The sequence below is a fragment of the Thermobia domestica genome, chromosome 18 (assembly GCF_964235325.1).
Source record: "Thermobia domestica chromosome 18, izTheDome1.hap1.1, whole genome shotgun sequence".
Taxonomy (NCBI): domain Eukaryota; kingdom Metazoa; phylum Arthropoda; class Insecta; order Zygentoma; family Lepismatidae; genus Thermobia; species Thermobia domestica.
This window is the reverse complement of record NC_137471.1, coordinates 161789355-161811575: the sequence shown is the minus strand read 5'-3', so window position 1 is coordinate 161811575 and position 22221 is coordinate 161789355. Positions and strand designations below refer to the sequence as shown.

Sequence of the window (22221 nt, the reverse complement as noted above, 5' to 3'; positions counted from 1 at the left end):
TGTTGATTATAGCGAACAAGACTTGAAAGAATTGTGTGAATTGTTTTCTTTGTGTTTTCGAGAAACTATTCAAACTTATCGCGACTTTAAGGATAGTGGAGGCAGGCAGGTCTTGGGGAGAATGAAGGTACTAATGCAGTGTGTGCAAACGATACCAGTCAGCAATGCTGAGTGTGAGAGGGGTTTCAGTGTAATGAATAATGTTGTCACGCCAACTAGAAACGCGCTATCGGTTGGAAGTGTGTCATCTTTAATGACAATAAATAATAATTGTCAGCCATTGTCCGCAACCCCTCCCGTACGTTAAGCGCTGGACATCACAAGGAAGAAACACCGCCCTCTCAAGTTGCTAGGAAAGTAATCGAGGCAGAAGAAAAAAAATCGAAGGAAGCTTTGTGGAAACTACTGTGACTTAGCTGCATCCATTGTCTTATAAGAGGTAAATTCAGCTATTTTGATATTATTATTCACATAAATATTATATGAAAATTCTATGTTTTCATGAGATTTGTTTGATTTGTGTTTGCACAAATTTTCCCAACTCTATTTAATATGGAAGTGCCTGCAATTTTACAAGATTTGACTAAACCGCACACACACACACATTATATATATATATATATATATATATATATGGTAGCCAGGAAGGGCCCCGGTACTTTTTTAGCACGAATTTAAAAACTGCCCTTAGTGTACATCCCATTATCCCTTAAAGCCACTTTTAAGGTAAAATAAAATAACGAAAGTTTTGGTTTGTTTCAGTTTACCGCCCCACGGTTATGCCATGATGACTAAAGGAGACTTGGACTTACTGATTATAATGGAATCTGAACCACTTTTTCCGTTCAACTGTATCCCACCGGGAACCGAATCCACGCGTGACGTAGGCAAGCTTGTTAGCCACTAGACCAAACGGATGTCCAAAATAACAAAAGTTAAATATTAAATGAAATATTACATGATAAAACACACGACGGTTTATATCCCTTGAATCAAATTACATAAGAAAGAAAAGTGTTTAAATCTTCTTACCTTAACGTGATATGTTTTGTAGAACCAGAGTTTCCAGGATCGTCATCATCTTCTGATTGGGTGTTCCGTGCAATCACTTTATTAATACAAGACATGTGTTTAGTTCTCAAGTGCGATAATAAAGCACTTGTCGATCCTCCTTTGCATCTAAGTACTTTTTTACACAAGAAACATTTAGTTTCTTCTCTAGTCACGGCACGTTCAAAGTATTTCCACACTTCACTCCGTGACATATTGTGCTTTGCTTCACCTTAATTGCTTAACACTTAATTGCTACTTTCACCCTTATCTTGCAGGTCACTGAAATGAATATTAAATGCTTGCTCAGTGCGTTTGCGCAGTTGACCTTGACAATCGTTGCACCATATGCACCTGCAAATGTTTACTATCAAAAGCTCGACACATTTTAGGCTTAAGACTTTTGGGTTCCAAAACGTTCAAATTAGAATAAAGTACATTTAAGGACGTTATACGTTATCAAAAACGTTGTTTAGGATTTTGTTTTATATATTACAGAAAATGACATTTTCGTACATTTGATTACCAGTATATTTTAACAATGTTAGCTATTGTGCAGATCGAAACATCTTTTAATACAACAATATTTTTGTTTTAACCTAACAGTTTTAAGCTAACATCTTTTAAACAAAATAAAATATTAATAGAACTTTCCTTACCTGGAGTTGTTATTCAAATCTGGTACAAGTACCATTGCCAAAGGGGGCCAAGGAGGCGGGCGCTACCCATATGCTATACGTGCACCCCAGACTGGTAGTATATATTAATATTGCGCAAATAATGTGAAATTAACTTTTTCAGTATAACTCCCTCAAATAAAATGTATCCACCCTTCGATTGTGTCCCCAAGAAATTAAATCTGATAGTGTAACTGGTGGTATAGCATATCATAGCCAGTTTAGAACTACAATGGGCCTAATATTTTTATTTTCCTTATTTATTATTTTTAATTTTTCTATTTTTAAAATCGAATGCACTTCACGTTTTTAGAATCACACTAAGGGAGAAAATAATACCTATATGAGGTAGAACATACCGCGTAGAGGGAGCCTTGTTATTCCATTGTTCAAAACTGTTTGACGATGAGAGCCTAAATCAATATTTCGTGCGTTTATATATATATATATATATATATATATATATATATATATATATATATATATATATATATATATATATATATATATACGGCAACTTAGAGTATAGATTCTAAACGCGGGGGACTCCGTCCCGACTTCGAAAAAATATGTCGGCGTCACCCAGTTCTTAAAAAAAATACAATGGAGAAAGATAGGAAGGGAGAACAAGCGTGACGTCATGCTGCTACCTGCCGTCCTCCTACCGTTTCAGATCTATTTTTACCCCTTTTTATGACCCACAAATTAGAACATTTTAGATGGTTTAAAATTCTTGTATTTTTGATCATAGCAACTTGACCTGTAAAGAAAACACAAAATTTCTCCATTTTCTGTACAGGAACGAAATAGAGTCATCCTTAAGAATCTGAAGCTTCGACATAACACTCCATTTGTGATGTGTGTCACTGCATGAGACCACTGCGTGGTAGCGATTTGTGTTCATTCAAAGCAAAATGTGGGTAAATCAGCACAATACAAAACTGAAAAAAGCTATTTATTAATGCTTATTTTCATTACCGCAAACTAAACGCAAATATTACGTTGTGTCGAGCTCGAAAACCGCTTGTGAATGAGGGCTCAGAGCGCTTGAAAAAATTGATTTACACAATAATTTTGTACTCCGAGTCCAGGAAATGAACACCAATAGGCCTACATACATTTCAATTTCTTACTGGTAAATAGTTATCCGGATTTTCGGTATCCAGTTCTAAAACAAGCCAAAAAGTTCGCTATAGTAGATTAATTCAACGATGGTACTAAGAAAGAGCTGTTTCAAAGAAACAATACACATTAATTTTTGAAAAGGCGGTAGATGAGCCTCCGTAGGATTGCCTCCTTCTGTCTTTATTCGTGAAGACAATAAATCAAGCAATTTTTGTACTAGTATTACCATTTCTTCTGTCTACTACATAATATTACGCAACTCTATCATACAGGGCATAGTGGTTCTTTCAGTATTCTCCCCATTAAATTGATCACATGTGACTATAAATATCTATATATTAAAATGCTAGGTTTATATGTTTGTGTGCAAAGAAAAGTTTATATGTTTGTCTCCAATCCTTTGGCAATGAGATCTCGATAACCACAAGTGCTAGAATCGTGCCATTTTCGCTGGTCGATTCCAAATTTTGTGTGGATTGGCTCAGTTCCAATTGAATATTTAGAAAACGTGGCCAATATTTATTTAATACATTTTTCAGGGTACAATGGAAGTGTTGACATTTTAAAAAATAACCCATTCTATAAGTTAACATTCCAACACAATATGTTTGTGTACAGTGGTTGTATATTTCTCAGGCGTTTGTTTTATGATCAATTGATAATGAACCGAAACCGGTTTTTTGAAGAAAACCGAAACCGAGTTCTGAAAAAACCGATACCGTTCTTTGAAAAACCGAAACCGGTTTCGGTGAAAACAGGTCTTTGAAAATTTTGAAAAACCGGTTTAGGTTTTTCTTGGAAACCGGAAACCGGTTTCTGTGCCTACCACTAGTATATACTCTATGTGTGTGTCGTCTTTTTAAGCGTATGAGTAATTGTATGTTGATCTGTTTATTTATATATTTATTTATTTATGTGTATTTATATATATTTATAATATTATTTAATTATTTATGCCAATTATTTGTTAGTTTAGATTAGTTGTGCCAAGATCGTCCTTTTGATGAAGCCAAAATGTTAGTTGGCGAAACTGTAACACGTATGTAATATTTTTATGTGAATATATTGTTTTGCTCAGCAAATATTTTGTTTGTGTTTAAGTATATATAAAGCAAAGCTTCTACTTATGGAAAATATTACATGTGTAAGGTAGTATTGTATTGTAACGCCGCTAGTGGCGCATCGAGCCGGAAGCTTCATATCGTGTGGAATGAGTTTATAGCCGGTATATTTGCAATTAAGTTTGGGAGTGAGATGCGTTTTACTGATAAGTAATGTGTCAAATTGTTCCTCGTGTAATAGTTGTTAAAATATGAGTTTATGAGGTAAGTACAAGAGAATGTTGAGAAATAGAAATAAAAGTCATAGTCAAATAACTAGATACATGATCACTATGAAGTTAAATAGTTGTTTCGGGTGGAGATACATGAAAGTGCACGTACGAACCACTGTAACTGTCATGAAAATCGAGGTGAAGAATGTTGCGAGCTGCGTGCTGAACGTGTTTTAATATTAATGGTTGTGCAAAAGGCGGGCGTTTTGAAGAGTGTGGGTGACAAATGCTAATAGTTTATGCATATAAAGAAATTGATTAGTCTTTCGAAGTCTCACCTTTTCGATTTTGAACATAATGAGTCAATAGTGGTACTACAAGTTTCGGCCTGAATTCTTCTGGAGCAAGATGAGACTTGCACTTGTAGCTATATGTCGGAGGCGGGAATTGATACCAAGTGTTGCAGATTGGAACTTGTTGCAGATTCGGACAGTTTTCATAGGAAAAGGAAAAGTTTGCACCTCTTTGTAGGATAACAGGTTCTTAGGTTGCACCTGTTAGTAGGATGTACTATGTTTTCTTGACAGCGTTTACCTGGGAGAGGAATTGGTCGTAATGAGCACGATTGTTCAAATCGGCGTCTCTTCTTGAAAATTAAGATTTGTTTATACAAAAGGTCGTTGATAGTATCCTGTGATGTTCTCAGAATTCGAACTATGTACGTTGGTCCCTGATTGTTCCGAATACGGATGCATTTTTAAAGGTGTATCCCACTTCAGGAAGTTCAGCCTATATATCAAGTGTTATAGATAGACGGACCCCTCGTACTACTATTGACATGGTATGTGGCTGAAGTTGCTAGTGTCGGATGTTGTTGAGAGAAGTTAAAGTTGCAGTTTTCCTGAACATTTCGAAACTGGATTGTCACGAATTATTTTGCGAAGTTAGCCGACTGTGATTTAATGATGAATCCATTTTTTGTTTCTACCATTTGCGAAATATCTTTGCGTTGCCGATACTGGGAAAGTTAGAGAAGTAAAACCTTAGAACTAAAGTTCTTTGGATTGTAGTTTTGCTGTAGCAAGCTGTAGACAGGCTGCAGAGGAGGATAAGCTGGTTGGAGTCAGAGTCGGAGCTCGAGATGCTATGTGCATTTGTATACTTCTTGATTGTGGTGAACTCGTTGATGATGCTTGGTGGTTGCCACTGGTCGGAGAACGAGAACTCTGGGAACTTGGTTCAGTGTATGCTGGGCATGAATGAAATTGTGGAATGAAGAAAGTGGGAATATACTGGAAAACTCCGAGGAAACCCAAGCACATGGTGTTTGTCCACCACAAAGTTAACTTGGCGGGAGCAGGGTTTGGACCCGAGACCCCATGCATCAGAGGTAAACGCTTTACAACTGAGCCACCCCGGCAATTTTATCTTCAAAGGATGTATGAAAGACTTTCCATCGTCAATTATCATATGCGGTAAAATAACCGAACTGAAACAGTATTCAAAACTATGTGATGAGAACAGGATAAGAGTGAAAATGATCATAATGATGGTTAAAAATTATACTACTTGTGTACTCCAGCCAAATTACGCTCGTGAAAACTCTCAATATCTTGCAACCTGTTGCTTGTTAATGAATTAGCAACACTGTGCGCCCACATGAGTGCAATAAATAGAGTCTAGACTTTGCAGCTACGCTTCACTACATGTGCGCCAGCTGAGAAAGTATGTCAATGCACTACGTTTTACCGGCAAATCATAGTGGCTAGCAACCTATGAGAAGGTTACGCCCTCTGTAACGTGAGTGATGGAAAAGAAATTATTTACAAAGTGTAAGTGGAGATCTGTGCTCTATCGAAATTTTTTTAATTATACGATATAAAAACTAACAAAAAATCAAAAAGAAAAAGAAAAATGGGCGTATGGAACTTTGATCCTTAGCATTATAATGTAAGTAAACATATATAACACACAACTTAATATAGACAGATTGATTCAATATAAATACAATACAATTAGGGAAAATAAAAAAATGTGTAAAGGGATAACGAGGACGGAGAATGAGGGGAGGTGCAAAGCAGAAGTTAACACATGTGTATTGTTAATCAGACAAATGAATGTGTCTTTTGCGTAGGGTCATCTCTATGTGATGATGGGAACCGGAGAAGCCAAACTGAGCAGATAGTGATTACTGTGCAGGATATGATGGATGAAAAAGTGGAAGACGCTAATGAATAACATAATCAGATATAACCTTCTGCCCCAATTCTGTGACCTTTCATATGATGGATGAAAATGGAAGATACTAATGAATAACATAATCAGATATAACCTTCTGCCCCAATTCTGTGACCTTTTTTTTTTTTTTTTTTTTTTTTGAATTATTTGTAAAGAACTGCAACAACAGTTTTCTTAATTGGTATGTTAGCAACTTTGGGTGAGACACTTGTCGGTTTCCGGGGAACATGTGGATTTCGTATTTATATGCCTAAAATACCTCCAAAATGTGGAATTAAAATTTTTATTCTTGTTGGTGAAACATTATACTACACAACAAATATATAAGTGTATGTGAGGACACAACCAGAAGGCCCGTTCCAGATAGATAACAAACCTGAAGAAGTAGTGAAGAGATTGTGTCAACAGATTCACGGTTCATCTTGCAAAAAGACCTTTTTACAATAATCTGTTTACAAGCTGCAATTTGGTTAAATAAATGGAATGAGACAGTAAATTAACTATTATAAGGACAATTCGTAAAAACTAGAGAGTTGCCCCCGCGTTTGTGAATGCCAAAAGGAGGAAAGAATACAATAGTTTATTTGGTTTTCATTAGAACTGCACCATTGGTTCGTATGCATCTAAGAAAAATCTGTATTTAGTGCTGATCTCAAGTATGCCCAATGACGTCAAATTAGATGAGAGTTCCAGAGATAACAGGATGCCAGGGATCGTCACATTTTACAACGATACTAAAGGTGGGGTGGACATAGTAGACCAGATACGTACTGAATATGACGAAGAAAGAAATACTACACGATAGCAAATAACGTGATTTTATCACTTCTAAAATGTAGAACCGACTAATAGTAATGTTATACATTTAGCGAACACAGCAAGCTTTTTCGGATTGACTCTAGAAGATGCTTCTGTACCTAATCATGTAGGAAAGCGAGGACGATGTTACATGTATAAACACAAGTGGCCAGATATTTTGCCAAAAGTGCTGTAAGTGGATTTGCCTAAGTCACGCAAAAATGATGTGTGGAGACTGCTGCAGAATTGAAACGTGAATATACCGCTATTAGGAGATATCCTGGTTCTTTCTAGTTAATAAATATTTTATTTTCAGTACCGGTATTTAAGCAATAAAATAGTCACATAATTATCGAACTTAATTTTAACAAGAAAGGTATTGCTTCAATAAAAATGTATAGTTTCGCTTAAAGCGTATCCACTGTCTGGTGTTTGTATTTAATATTGTAAATATAATACAAATTTAAATCCTAGTTCACATCTTATCAGTCAAAAATGTTCCTGGGTCCAGGAGGAAAAATGTTACCATTCATAAAAATTTTTTTCACCTTACCACTATAAGGTTAAGAATAATGAATCTCACGAGGGTAAAGTGTACTGGCAGAGCGTAAACATTAGGGACAAGGAGTATGCTGATAGCGATTTGGTGTGGGGTCTAAAGTGAGGTAGTATATATTGCATGAATAAAGGGTGCTGAGTTCGGAAGCGTTTGTTGATATAGGTGAGATTTACTTTTTCGATATATTAGTGTAATATGGACAAGTTATGCATTGGTATAGCTCCAAAGTGGGACTAGGTAATCGGACAATGAAAGGTATGTGGAAAACTTTTAGTTAGAATGTCAACAGTTTTTTTTATAATTTTGAATAATGAAGCTATCCACAATGTAAATCTGTATGTTAAGTTTGGCAGTAACAAATCTTTGTATGTAGTTAGGATCGTCTATGCATAAAATAAAAAAAGACGGCATCTAACCGCAGAAAAGTTAAAGTTCGAGCTACTGCTTCGGGAAAAATATTTGTGCTATCTCTATGCTTTATCATTTCCATTGTGAACCCAGTAGTAAGGCAACGGCTAGAGTCTGCGTTTGACAGTTGGAGATGCAGTGAAATATCGTTATGATTTATTGGTAGAGAACACTCAATTAAAATAATTTACAATGTTAAACTCAGATGGCAAGAAAAGAGTAAGAGTGACTTGGACAACGTGATCCCACGCTAGAGAAGTGTGCCAAATCAGATGTTTTATATTCTGCGTTTAATGTGGTGATGTACAGTAGAATGCTGCTCAAAAGTGCAGTGAACAGAAAACCACCTTTAAACTATACTACAAAAATGTACAAAGAGTTACAAACAATTTTGCAGACTGTGGCGTAAATATGGCTGTTTAGTGGTGAGCGAAACATGACTGAAAATATCGATAAGAAAGAGTGGAATGTCGTTTCTCAACCAATTCTCTACATAGAAATAAGACCGCAAGACCATGAAGGCGGATTGTTTGTAGTATTAAAATTAATGGGGCAGTAGAGCACAGAATGATCTCGTACGTGAGTGCAAAACTATTTGAGCAGAAGTAAGTCTGTCCAAAAACAGTCTTCGTCGGGTGTTTCTGCAGACCATATAGGAACAGTGCTCAAAGTTTACTTGAAAGATGCCACGAATCATTTCCAGATGTTGTCAGAAGGTGACAAAGTTGCTCATTTTGGTGACTATAACTTGAACTTAGATATGGATCTACAATAAACATGGGATAACGTCAGACACAAATGAAATTCCTTTGTCGACTATTCTACTCGAGCACTCAATTTGGGATAGTACAATTTTCATAGCACGCGTAAAAGAAAACAGCGTAGATTATATATCTCTATTCCTCCAACAGAATGCGACATCTGATATAAACTCTCCGCACGTAAGAGATTTTTGTCCTTTGTGGATTATCATTTAGTTTGCAATATGTGAACCTTGAGTAAATCCATTGCTAAGCTCTTTGCATCTCTTTGGTGTTGACTTGTGCTCAACTGCATTTCAAGGTTTTAGCGTTGACTATATCGCCTTCCACACTTTTCACGTGTGAGGTTTTGATCCTGTATGGCTCAGCACGTATGAATTCTATTCCAGGATTTTTGCAAGGTGAGATTTTGCTACTGTTTGAATTCACATGTGTGTAGCCAATTTGGAACGTAGATGAAATGCCTCAACACACTCTTGACGTGTGTGATGCTTTACTTATGTGTGGATTAACATGTCTCTAGCCAAACTTCAACGTTTCTCAAATTACATACCACACTCAGGGCATATTGATTAAACTTCTATTGATAAAAATTCGATTAAACTCCTAACCACATTCTTAGCATACGTGACCTCTTCTTCCTGTATGGATTAACATGTGTGTAAACAAACTTAAACGATGTTTAAATTCGCCATCACACTCGTAGCATCTGTGATATTTTGTTCCTCTGAGGATTGACATGTGTGCAGCCTAACTGGGAACCTCGATTAAATGCCTTACCACACTCTTGGCATGTTTAATCTTTTCCGCCTGTGTGAATTTAATAAGTGTAGCCGCACTTGAACATAGTTTCAATCCTATACCACACGCTTGGCACGTGTAAGTTTCTTCTGTGTGAACTAGCACGTGTGCACCTAAACTTGAACCTTGACTAAATGGATTATCTCACCCTTGGAAAGCGTGATGTTTTTCTCCTGTGTGGACTAACATGTGTCTAGCCAAATATGAGCGACGAGTAAATACCTTACCACACTCTTGGCACGTGTGAGGTTTTTCTCCTGTGTGAATTGACATGTGTGTACCCAAAAATGAACGAAGAGTAAATGCCTTACCACACTCTTGGCACGTGTAAGGTTTTTCTCCTGTGTGGATTAACATGTGTCTGGTCAAACTTGAACGTTCAGTAAATGCCTTATCACACTCGTGGCATATGTGAGGTTTTTCTCCTGTGTGCATTAACGTGTGTGTGGCCAAACTTGAACGACGAGTAAATGCCTTACCACACTCTTGGCACGTGTGAGGCTTTTCTCCTGTGTGGATTAACATGTGTTTAGCCAAACTTGAACGAAGAGTAAATGCCTTACCACACTTTTGGCACGTGTGAGATTTTTCTCCTGTGTGGATTAACATGTGTCTGGTCAAACTTGAACGTTCAGTAAATGCATTATCACACTCGTGGCATATGTGAGGCTTTTCTCCTGTGTGGTTTAACATGTGTGTAGCCAAATTCGAACGATGAGTAAATGCCTTACCACACTCATGGCACAAGTGAGGTTTTTCTCCTGTGTGGATTAACATGTGTCTAGCTAAATCTGAACGTTTGGTAAATGCCTTACCGCACTTTTCGCATGTGTGAGGTTTTTCTCCTATGTGGATTAACATGTGTTTAGCCAAAGTCGAACGATGAGTAAGTGCCTTACCACACTCTTGGCACGTGTAAGGTTTTTCTCCTGTGTGCATTAACATGTGTGCAGACAAAGTTGAACGATGAGTAAATGCCTTACCACACTCTTGGCACGTGTGAGGTTTTTCTCCTGTGTGGATTAACATGTGTGCAGACAAAGTTGAACGATGAGTAAATGCCTTACCACACTCATGGCACAAGTGAGGTTTTTCTCCTGTGTGGATTAACATGTGTCTAGCTAAACCTGAACGTTTGGTAAATGCCTTACCGCACTTTTCGCATGTGTGAGGTTTTTCTCCTATGTGGATTAACATGTGTTTAGCCAAAGTCGAACGATGAGTAAGTGCCTTACCACACTCTTGGCACGTGTAAGGTTTTTCTCCTGTGTGCATTAACATGTGTGCAGACAAAGTTGAACGATGAGTAAATGCCTTACCACACTCTTGGCACGTGTGAGATTTTTCTCCTGTGTGGATTAACATGTGTGTAGCCAAATGTGTACGATGAGTAAATGCCTTACCACACTCTTGGCACGTGTGAGGTTTTTCTCCTGTGTGGATTAACATGTGTCTAGCCAAACTTGAACATACTCTAAATTCCTTTTCACATACTCCACATATGTGAGATTTTTCACCTGAATGCCCTAACTCACCACTTGACATAGTTGAACTTTGACTAGAGCGTTTATCACTAGTTTCGGACGTATGACGCTTTTCACTTTCCTGTGTCACCATATATTTTGTCAAACGTGATCGACGATATCCTTTGGCAAACTGCGTCGAAGTATCAGATTCCTCATAAGAATGAGAAATGACTTTATTTAATGTAGCAAACGTACTCCCTTCTCCGTGGATAGCAAAGATTTTATCGCGCCTGTAACAAATTTAACAAACAATGAAATGTAAATGGTGATAATGATTAAGTAGCAAGAAAACATGTAATCATTCGCTATATTACATGATAAAGTTACGCTATATTACATGTTTTATTACATTAAATATTGTAGAAATATGAAATGGAGTACCATTTCACTAATGTCTCAAAATAAGTTCCTGTAGTTTGTTTCACTATATCAAATTAAACTATCATTTATATCGTGGCGGACATAAGTCTGTGACCAGGTATTGTCGGCTGTCTTGACACAAATGCACAGTATGAGAATTAAATCTGTCTTATCTGTAGTTTCGTGTGGAGAAAACACCAACTTGCGATCCAAAGGTTTAAGAACAACTGAACGTATTAATAGAAACTTTACCGAAGATAATTCACTTATATCATCATAAGAGGAACACGAAAGGCATTTTGAAACCAATTAAAAAATTACATACAACATCCCAAGCTGAGGCAGAGAAACTTAGAGTAACAAGACTAAAGATGAATCATTTACAGCGTTGTGATCGTGGTTCAGTGGTCTAGGGGCTTGACCAGTAATCTCGAGGTTCTTCGATCGAATACACGTCAAGCATTTTTTTTTTTTTTTTTTTTACTTTAAGAATTTTGATGGAAATAGATCGGAGATAACACACGCTTCATTACATTCAAATATTTGAATATTCGTTTGTTTCAGCACTTGAACTATCAAATTTTCAGGAATAATACTACTAATAATAACAATTATCTCGAAGAATATTTAAAAATTAAAAACTTATTATCGCTCTGGTCGTACCATTACAAGCAGAAACGTGATATTAAGCACACAATATTTCGGTTTTGTGTAATATTGCCCATGAAAAGACGAATTTCTCATCTCGATTCTAAAACAAACCAAACAAAATCGGGATGAAACATTTTAATTCGAGACGGGACAAGGTTAACTCACACTATAGTCATGCTTTGGAGATGAGAACCGAGACGAGACTAAAACTATCGTAAACATTTCTCATCTTATCTCGATTCTAGAAATAGTGTATGCCACTCTTTAAGCAACAATTGCTCTGTAGACTGAATCTTATACATCATTTTGATAAGATTTCAGAGCTCACTGAATTATGGTCTGTGTATATATTTTTGTAGCAAAGGTTTTTTAATTACATCTGCAAACTTCACAAGTTAGTTTATTACAAGCTTTAGTTTTCAATTATATTCAGTTCTTTTTTCTTACAGTTTTTTTCCTGAAAACGTACAGTAGAATATATTCTACACGAAATATTAGCGGAAATCTCTCGTTTAAATTTGAGTAGCTGTAGAGGTGTCTCATGATGGTATGGAACCCCTTTCCCGAAACCCCTTCGACATCTCCCGTAGCTTAGCCAGCATAACCATTACTTAAAAACAACTGTAATTTCGGCTCTTGTGAGTTTAGAATCTCTACTTTCTACACCAAAATTACCTCGAAACTTTCCGTTATTATATTTAACTTTCCTTTATAACATTTAGCTAGTTGTAGGGAAACTTTCCGTTATAACATGTAGCTAGTTGTAGTAACGTATCGAGAGGGTATGCGCTGTTGGTCCTGGCACTTCTCTCCAATCCCGACTATTTTGTATTTTGTGTCTTACGCTACGGGTTATTTTACAGGCTTTAATACAATGTGTCCTCATACGAAATTTGTTACCTATACTATTAATATTATTCTTATTATTACTGAATATTTGAGACCTCAATATTACGTCACACTGTCGTAGCAAAGCTGGGATAAATGCAATAAACAAGTGACAAATCTTGGGAAAAAGACGAAAATCAATGTGAAGGTTACGATTATATTAACATGAATCTAACAACTACCAAAAAACACGATTTCAACCACATGGCGACCGTTCTCCGGATTAAATTATAGCATTTTTCTACAACTGCTTTTACAATACCATTAGTTATACAGATAACGTGTTGAGTGTGGATCTGATTAGCCTAGTGTCGACAGTCAAGTTCCATCAGAACCTCGGCGAACACAATTAATTAAAAATAAAGCAGAGTGATAGATAAAAACAAGAACTGAGTAATGTAGATTTTTCATGTAAGTTAAGTAAATATGTTTTGACCTTGAGAGCAACAGAGATTAATGTAGCTCATAAAAATTTTTCTTGTTGATTTTTAATTCCATGTATATGTGAGTGGATAGCAAACAGCTGATTGAGTATACACACATACATACATGTTTTACACTATGCACCTTCATGTGCATTTATGAATAAGAGTAAATGTTTTAATACTAATACACAATAACACACTGAGGAAGGCTATGTGATAATATGTAAAAAGAAAACAGTATCACGTGACAGTTTCAACACAATAACTGTGCAAACAAACAGAGAACATATAGAGAATGTTTCGGAAAGCAGGAATTAGGACGTACAAGAAAAGAGGAAGCAGAATAATTGAACTAGTCAGAGGAACAAAGAGAAAAGCAATATCGAACAAAGAACAAGGGGGAGTAATATATAGAGTAGGATGCGAGAAGTGTAACAAACTTTACATAAGAGAAACAAAAAAAAATGCAAAAAAAGGATTAAGCAGCACCAGGATGATGTAAGATTGAAAATGGACAACAATGCGATATACAAGCATCAGAAAGAAACAAACCACAGGATAGGGTGGGAAGGAGCAGAGGTCATAGAAGTAGAGAACAGGACCTTGATGAGAAAATGGAAGGAAGCCAGAGAGATTATGAAAGCAGGACGTAAGGTGATGAACTGGAATGCAAGATTCTCGATAAATAAGGAGTGAGAGAAGATTCTGCTTAAAGAAGAAGGAATAAAGAGAAACAAAATAACAAGGAAAATAAGGATAATTAGAGGACAGGACGCATCCAGCGGAAAAAGTAAACCTTTAATTGGATACGTGTGCAGCCAAAAAGTGAAAGTGAAAGCCAGACAAGTGTTACTTTTTAAAGAAGAGGCGGAACCTAATTAAAATTGATCTCCAGACAGTATATATAAGTGATGACCAACTCCCAGCAACCAGAAGGAGTGGAAGTCTGATGAAGACACAGTTATTGTGTAGAAACTGTCACGTGATACTATTTTTCAAATATTATCACATGGCCTTGCTGAGTGTGTTATTGTGTATTAGTGCAAAATGGAAACAAAGCCTGATAGAATAGTTATAGAAAATATGTTATATATGGTACAAGTTTATATCTGTGTTAATTTTATATTGAAGCACTTCGCAAAGTGAAACCTGAGTTGTAAAAAAAAGGATTGGTTGTTAATGGTCGTAATATCAAAATTCTTAGTGTTTCATGTTTTAAGTGCATGTTTCTTATTTTCGTATTAAACTCAGACATTTATATTTTTGTACTTTGAATTAGTTGCTCGTAACTGATATCAATATGGAGGCTAGTGTTTTAGAACAATTTCAAGCAATGTTGAGAGAGGAATTAGAGAAACAATTAGAAACGATTGCTCAAAAAAGGTAATGAATATTAGATGCCTAGGACAAAAAATACATGAATCAGTAGGTGATCTTCAAAAGCCTGTAACAGAAACGATTTGGGAGCGTAGGAAAGAGCGAATTGAATGCCAAAGGAGACAGCTTACGTAATAATACCAAAGTAGCCAATAACTCCTTTACTGAAGTACTCTCTGAATTAGTTACCGCGGCCAATCATGTTGCTTAGGTAACTGCTGAGTTTAAAAATACTGTAGCGGAATGAAAGAAAGGTCTCACTGTGTTCTATGAATACATGCGAACGGCACAGTTTGAGTGTAGGCAAACCAACAAAATAAAAGACTGCAAGGCGGAAAAGAAACCGTCTTGAATTCGAGCCGGCCCAAGTTGTGAAAGATATGTGCCAAATAAACCAGAAAGTCGATTGCAGTCAGGAAAAGGAAATATGCAGTGTAGAGATAGCGAAAAAGAAGAATCGTTACGCGTACCTGTAAAAAATTGTTTCTAATGTAATTGTTTTGCCGGCAAGGGATACCGATGTTTCACACATGATAAGCGGTAGCGTTCAAGTTGCGCGTATCCGCCCTCTCGAAAAAGCCAGGGAAGGCTTGAGAATTCAATTGATGATTTTGTGTGATAACGAAGTTACAGTGTTGTCGGTTTTGTGTCACAGGCAAATGGTTTTGCGCGAATTAACAAATTCAAATTTGTCTTTGTAACAGTGTATGTCTAACGTAAGTAGCATTTTAGTGCTGCAAATCCATTCCGACTTTATCAGCTTTGAGTATTGTACAAGGAAACGACTTAAAATTCACAATAGACCCGCCAAGCGAATTCTGTTTTACGTAGTGAAGGTCTCGTACATAATATATCGGTCGGAAATGTTTACCGTAAACAAGCGTAACACTTCAAATAAAGCACACGCAGTCGAAAGTATATTTCCGTTAAGGAACCGAAATGAAACACCAAAGTTAAGAAGAAAAATAAGATGGCCAATGATACCCAGTTGAGTTTTCGTAATACATTATTAACGTAAACTCGATTTCGAGGAGCATAATCAGTAGAATTAAAATGAGCAGACGTGATCATATCAGTACATCAGATGCAACATTTATTAATTTTCAGTTCCCGAAATGTTTGAATTTTCAAGCTAGTACTTCACTATTGAGAAATTGTAAAAAGCGAAAGTTTAAGTGTAGTGATACACAAAATGTAGACCAGTTGATTGCTCATGATGAAAACAATGTGCGTTGACCTCCACGTACAGCGTATTCTCAGCACGCACAACCACACATTAGGCATGCAGAAGGAAATAAGTTGAGAATAAAAGGAAAGTGCCTTGGTAAGCGTAATTCGGAACGCACTAAACTCGGTCAAAGACGAACTACATGCAAATTAAAGTCGAATTGTAGGCGAAGTTATTTCGAGTCAAACATGCGGAAGAAGTATACATCGACTCCGAAGAGCAACTAAAAAGCTTAAGCGAAAACAAGTACGAACATTGTATAGTAAACTACATGGCAAAATACAGTAATAGTAAGCGCAAACCTAAAAAGAAATTTATGGCAGGTATCGCAATGCAGCGTAAATCTAAACGTCGCAAGGGAAGGCGTGTCATTACGTGGAAGTTTAGTAAATACGCTGTAAAAAGGAGAAAAGTACCGAAATTAAACTAACTAACTGGAAAAGTACAAGTAACCGTGCTAAATTACAGCTTTCAAGCGTAACCGGCACAGATGGAAAATTAAAATCTTAGCACAAAAAAAGCGTGAACTTCACCCCAACTCGGGTTAAACCCCAGAAGAGATGAGAAATCAGAAATACCGAATTTCAACTTTTAAACTTTTAGATTATGATAAAAGGATTATTGTCTATTTATTTGATTATTTCCCCGAATTTCGAAGGTTACTTTTCAGAATCAAAGTGTGTGCCCACCGCCACTGACGCACCAGTCCAACAAACCATCAATATCGCTCTACAATCAGGTACGTTTACTTAGATGTCATGTTTTATGGTTTCCTTACAGTATTTGGAGATGAAAGATGAATGTGGAAAGGAAAGGAAAGACAGCATTGGAAATTTTAAACAGGTAATTGATTTAGAACGCGATTTCCGACTTTGAAATTGTAACAATACCGCACCATTTGTGAAGAGTATGGCTATCCCGTTTTGGATGCGGACTTTCAGTATCGAATTCTTATTAGGATGTTTAAGTTTTGTATTTTTTTTCAGGTCTTTCCAGTTTTGGGAACCACACTTCACAATAAAATTTTATTATCAAATTTTGCTTGAGTTTTTAATCATTCTTCTTTATGTTTATATTAACTGTCCCCACACAATCAAGCATTTAGAGACATGTTAGGCAATTAGATATAATTACGACCATAATTAGAGAAGTACTAGTAATAACTACAATTAATCATAAAATTAAAATTTTGGGTAATTAAAAAAATGTGCTCTTCAGATAGTGAAGTTTTTCATCTGATGTTGTGATTTTACAATGAGAAAATATGGGAAATTTGTAATGTAAGATCAAATCGCCGTCAAAATACTGTAAGTTAAACACAATTTAGTATAATATTGAAAGTAATTGACAATAACCTTGAATTTGATAAAGCTGCTCGTTGATTTGTTCGTCGTTCGATATATATATGCAGTCTACTATGAAAAGTCAATTTGCATTCAATGTGACTAATGATAACTGAAGTTAATTGACTTCAGAGAAAGCGGTATTATAAGTTAAGAAGAGTTGAAGGTTAATATATAGTTAATCCCCTAGGGACATCCCTACTTTCGTTATAAAATTAAAGTGATGAAACCAGTCCGACGCCTGGTTGGGTCCCAGCTAATGTGCAGATTTGGCAATTGACTATAATTTCAAAATGTTGTTCTGACTGTTAATAATTGGCATAATTAGAAAAAAGTATATTAGTAATAAAATTGATGTTCGGATTTTAGATTTTAATATAATATTTAGTTTTAATTTGGATATATAGAAAATAATTAGAGTTTTGATTTGCATTTAGAGAAAGTAAATTAAATGTTATTCTTTTTGATATTTGAAAATAACTCCTGTATTCTTGTGCCGGGAATCATAAACCGATCTCGAGAAAAAGAAAAAGGGAAGCCCGTTTACGATTTCACTCTTTACTACGATAAAAACCGGATATTATGATGTATCGATAGTACGGAGTGCCTACGTCAGTTAAGCAGTATATGGTAAAATTAAGGTTTATGTTATGAGAAAATATTAAGATTGTTACGTACGAGTAGGCCCTGAACAAAAATAATATTTAATGAACAAGTTAATATTACTGTTATCTTGTGTTTCACTATTCTGACAAATGCTCTCGGATGTGACTTTATTCTCGATAAGGATAAGTGCAATTGCTAGTAAGCCACACATAAGTATTAGCTAGCGCTCTTTAAAAAGTTACATTTGAAAACCTACCAATTTTGTAGGTACGAGCGGGCCTGAAGTAATACTAATGACTAAAAAATTGATGAATTGAAATGTGATGTTGTAGCATTTAATCTCCTCCCAGGGTGTATTTCTTGCCGTCCTTTTCATTATATTTATTTTCTTATAATGCCTCCTCAAGGCCTGAATGTTGACAGCCCAATTGGGGTTCGGAAATTAACTCTGATTTGTCAAGACTTGAATGCCGAAGGCATGCAACTAGGGTGTTATGTAAGGTCTTATGGTAAGAGCGATTCATTCGAATCGTCAGGGACCCTGCAAGCCTCAACTTTAAGAGATTGTCAGCACCGTTGGTTTTAGGATCCAATTCATTAATCTGTATTTTTTATGCATGACTTACAACCTGTGTTGTCAAATAATTACGCAGAGAATGGCGCTCCGTAGGGCTTAACCGCCGTTTAACTAATTTATTTGTATTAAAATGTTCAAACGGTTATTAGTTACATTGTATAATATAACGAAACAGACTTAACATTAACGGAAATTCTTTTAAAATTTGGCGGTCCTTACAGTGACTGTTTTCCACGCCACTACAACAACAAACCCTCTCTGAATTAGAACTGATGCTGACCCCAACATTAACACCAAAATAAAGTTACATGTTCTATCGTAGGGGGTAGCTGAAACTTCTTGTATACAGTTCATGGTTTTACCGACGGAGGACTGTGAAATTCTCTTCATATTTTGTGCGAAGTAATGCCCGATGTGCCACTGTAAGCGAAATGAAGTATCAAAATTTAGTGTGGCAAATCATAACACGTAACTATGAAAATGTTTGGGAATGAAGGGATCCATATAATTAAGAAGTTACGTCAATGTATTGTGTTACTTTGGAACACAAATATACAAGCAAAGAAAGCATTTCAACATGTTACCTATAAAATACTTAGGAACGTACAAGAACACATTCAACACGTAAGACATGTAAGTCATCCTAAATACAGAATTTTGCACTATCCTTGTTTACCCACATTCTGCGTAATGCCCTAATCTGCATAGCAATCTCATTTTTACCGGCCATCTAGCACATGCTGATTAGCGTTGATTTTACAATAATTCATATACTATGTACGTACACCAAGCCCCTAAAGTGATCCCATATTGAGAAATGCAGGTCCATACCATAAAAAAGATTCCTGGAAAAGTAAAAAGTCGACTTCCTTGAAAAAATGAGTGCAGCTATGAAATGGACTGTTGTATGGACCTCTACAAATAATGAACATCCATTGTTGGTTAAAATATTCTTTATCTTATGTTTTACTTATGTTTTTCGGAGCCCGCCGGAAAAATCAAGCTAAATCAAAATAAAATCACAAACGTCCATAGTTTATGTTCGAATATAATACATTACAGGTTTACATTTGTAAAATTTTAGGATAATCACCATTCTCATTATTTATTTTACATAAGTCTCTATATAAATAAAACAATATCATCGAGCACCCATATTTGAAATATGTACCACAATTAGTGAGAAATGTGTAACCAATAATAAAGAAGTAATTATTTTATCAAGATACGAACTACATAAGAATTGTATGGATCGTATCAATCTTGTTATTTTTTTTTTTTTTTTTTTGGTATACAGCTTGTCTATGTGTGCCATGAAATTTCCAAATTGTAGGCTACTAACTTACGTTCATGATATCTCCCATACCTAAATATTTCTCGTAAAGTATTGCTTTTAACCAACAAAATTTCCGAAACCATGTAACCGTATTATCAATCTGAGCCAATTAGTTAATGAAGAATTGAACATTACCTTTCTGGCCGAACTGAATTTAAACTTTTTGTTGTTAATTGTTGGGAGTCATTAGAATACGACGCACCAGTCTCCTGAACCACAATTTTTTTTAGCGTTTCTATATTACTTTCAAATTCAGGATCTTCTTCTAGTGCTAATTCTGGTTTCACCCTATCAACGTTTAGTTTCACATCCAAAGAGCACATAGCTTTATCCTTGTCCACTGATACATCTCCTTCCGTTGTAGATAATATTAACTCTTTGTTGTCATTCTTTAGTTCGTATGTCCACCCTCTCCCTTCGAGCGGATCATCACAAGATAAGTCATAAGCAATTTCTTCTTTGCACATCAATTCCAACTTAACAGACGCCTTACCAGCCATTGTGAATTGAAATATAATAAGAATTTAACACTATTCTTATACTCCCCTTATATTTTACGCTGCCAGCGTTAATGAAATGAATTAGAAGTACGTTCACAAAAGCAAATTTATATTTCCAATCTTCTTCTTCTTCCTCTTATTCTTCTTCATCAACTACTACTCCTCTCTCGGCAATTGATTGTTTGTTTGTAGTAAGCATTACAAAAGTTTTGCACAGTATCATTATCACTGTATTGAACAAGAATATCGGCAATTTAGAAAGGTAATTAAACGTGTAAAATGTAAAGATTAGAATAGTTGGAAAATGATAAAAAAGTAACAAGATGTGTACAAATTCATAAAACAGATAGAAAGTAGTAAGTATGATAAAGCGAAAATACGTGAAAAAAGAAGTGTCGCAATCGGGAAAAAGTCAAATTTCAGGCTCAGGTTCAGGTTCAAGGTATTTTCCTTCCTTCTCTTCGGAAGTGTGGTTCTTGAAAAAAAGAAAAAAAAAGAGAAAGTAAGTACTGCCCTTTTTTCATTTAAAGTTTTCCATTTTCTTTTTCCACCAAAATTCAAGAAGTTCTTTGTTTTTTTTCTATTTCTTTCTCACTTAGTTCCCTTCCATTTACATTAAAGCCTAGCCTCCAAGCTAATTTAAAAAAAATTCCTTCCTTTTTCATTTCATCGATCCATTTCCATTTTTCCCTGATTTTTAGGGTTTCTTCACATTTTAACAATAACTGTTCTAATGTTTCATCTTCCTTAAAACATAATTGACATTTTTCTTTCACTTCTTTAAATTTTTTCAATCTTACCCCTGTTTCAAAGCTCCCTGACCTGGCTTTGGAAATAAAAATGCTTCGCAAATCATTGTTCATATAATTTATTTTCTCATAACGCCTTTTATATGTGTTTATTCCTTTCAAACTGCTCTTCTTGACAACTTCTTCATACCACTTTTCCTGCGCTTTCTCTTTAATTGTTTCTTCTGTGATTTTTTGGAGAGAAATATGGTACAATATGAAAAGATCAGAATAAGGAGAGAATTTCGGACAGATAAACGGGGCTGAAGGCAAAGTTCAACAGAACAAGAGGTAGAGAAAATTTTGGAGTGTAAAATGACTGGGAAAAATATAGAAAAAGGAGGGAATCTATGAACGTGTAAAGGAAAGAAAACGTGTGTAAGTTTAGTAAATATATATAGAAAGCCCCACACAACTCTCGTCATCTCAGGAAACACAAACGATGCACTCGCCATAACGGCCACTCTACTCGATATTTCATGGATACTCTCCTGGCAATTATAGACGGTAGTTGCAATCAAATATACGATCAGGTTTTAAAATGATACAGAATACTTGTTTATTGAAAGAATTAGTTCTTCTTCTTCTTCTTCCTCACAAATATAAAGCCCGACCTGACAAAGACCATTGGAAATTTATAATGTGTTTTAAGCCACCGTTGTATACATGTTGAAGGCATGAGCGACCGCTGACTTTATATATTATTATTATTTATATTATTAATAATAATAATAATAATAATTATTATTATTATTATTATTATTATAATGATAATAATAATAATAATGATATGCATAACAATGAACGAAAAGTGGTTGGTGTGTTTTCTTTGTACTTTTGTTTTGATGTCATTATTGTTTTCCACCGCAAATTAAAATACACTAGTTATTTTTTCGTTTATTCTATTTGTAAAATGTTAACTTTTA

At 35.6% G+C, this 22221-nt stretch overlaps 1 protein-coding gene across 1 annotated transcript; it reads right to left on the bottom strand.

Moving 5' to 3' along the window:
* Nucleotides 1–6050: 6050 nt before the first annotated feature.
* LOC145676081 (uncharacterized) lies at nt 6051–20919 on the bottom strand. Its single transcript, XM_081746954.1, has 2 exons — nt 20143–20919; nt 6051–11446 (listed from the first exon to the last, which is right to left on the bottom strand). The coding sequence occupies exons 1-2, from the start codon at nt 20505–20507 to the stop codon at nt 9835–9837; spliced, it is 1977 nt and encodes a 658-aa protein (XP_081603080.1). The 5' UTR covers nt 20508–20919; the 3' UTR covers nt 6051–9834.
* Nucleotides 20920–22221: the final 1302 nt, after the last annotated feature.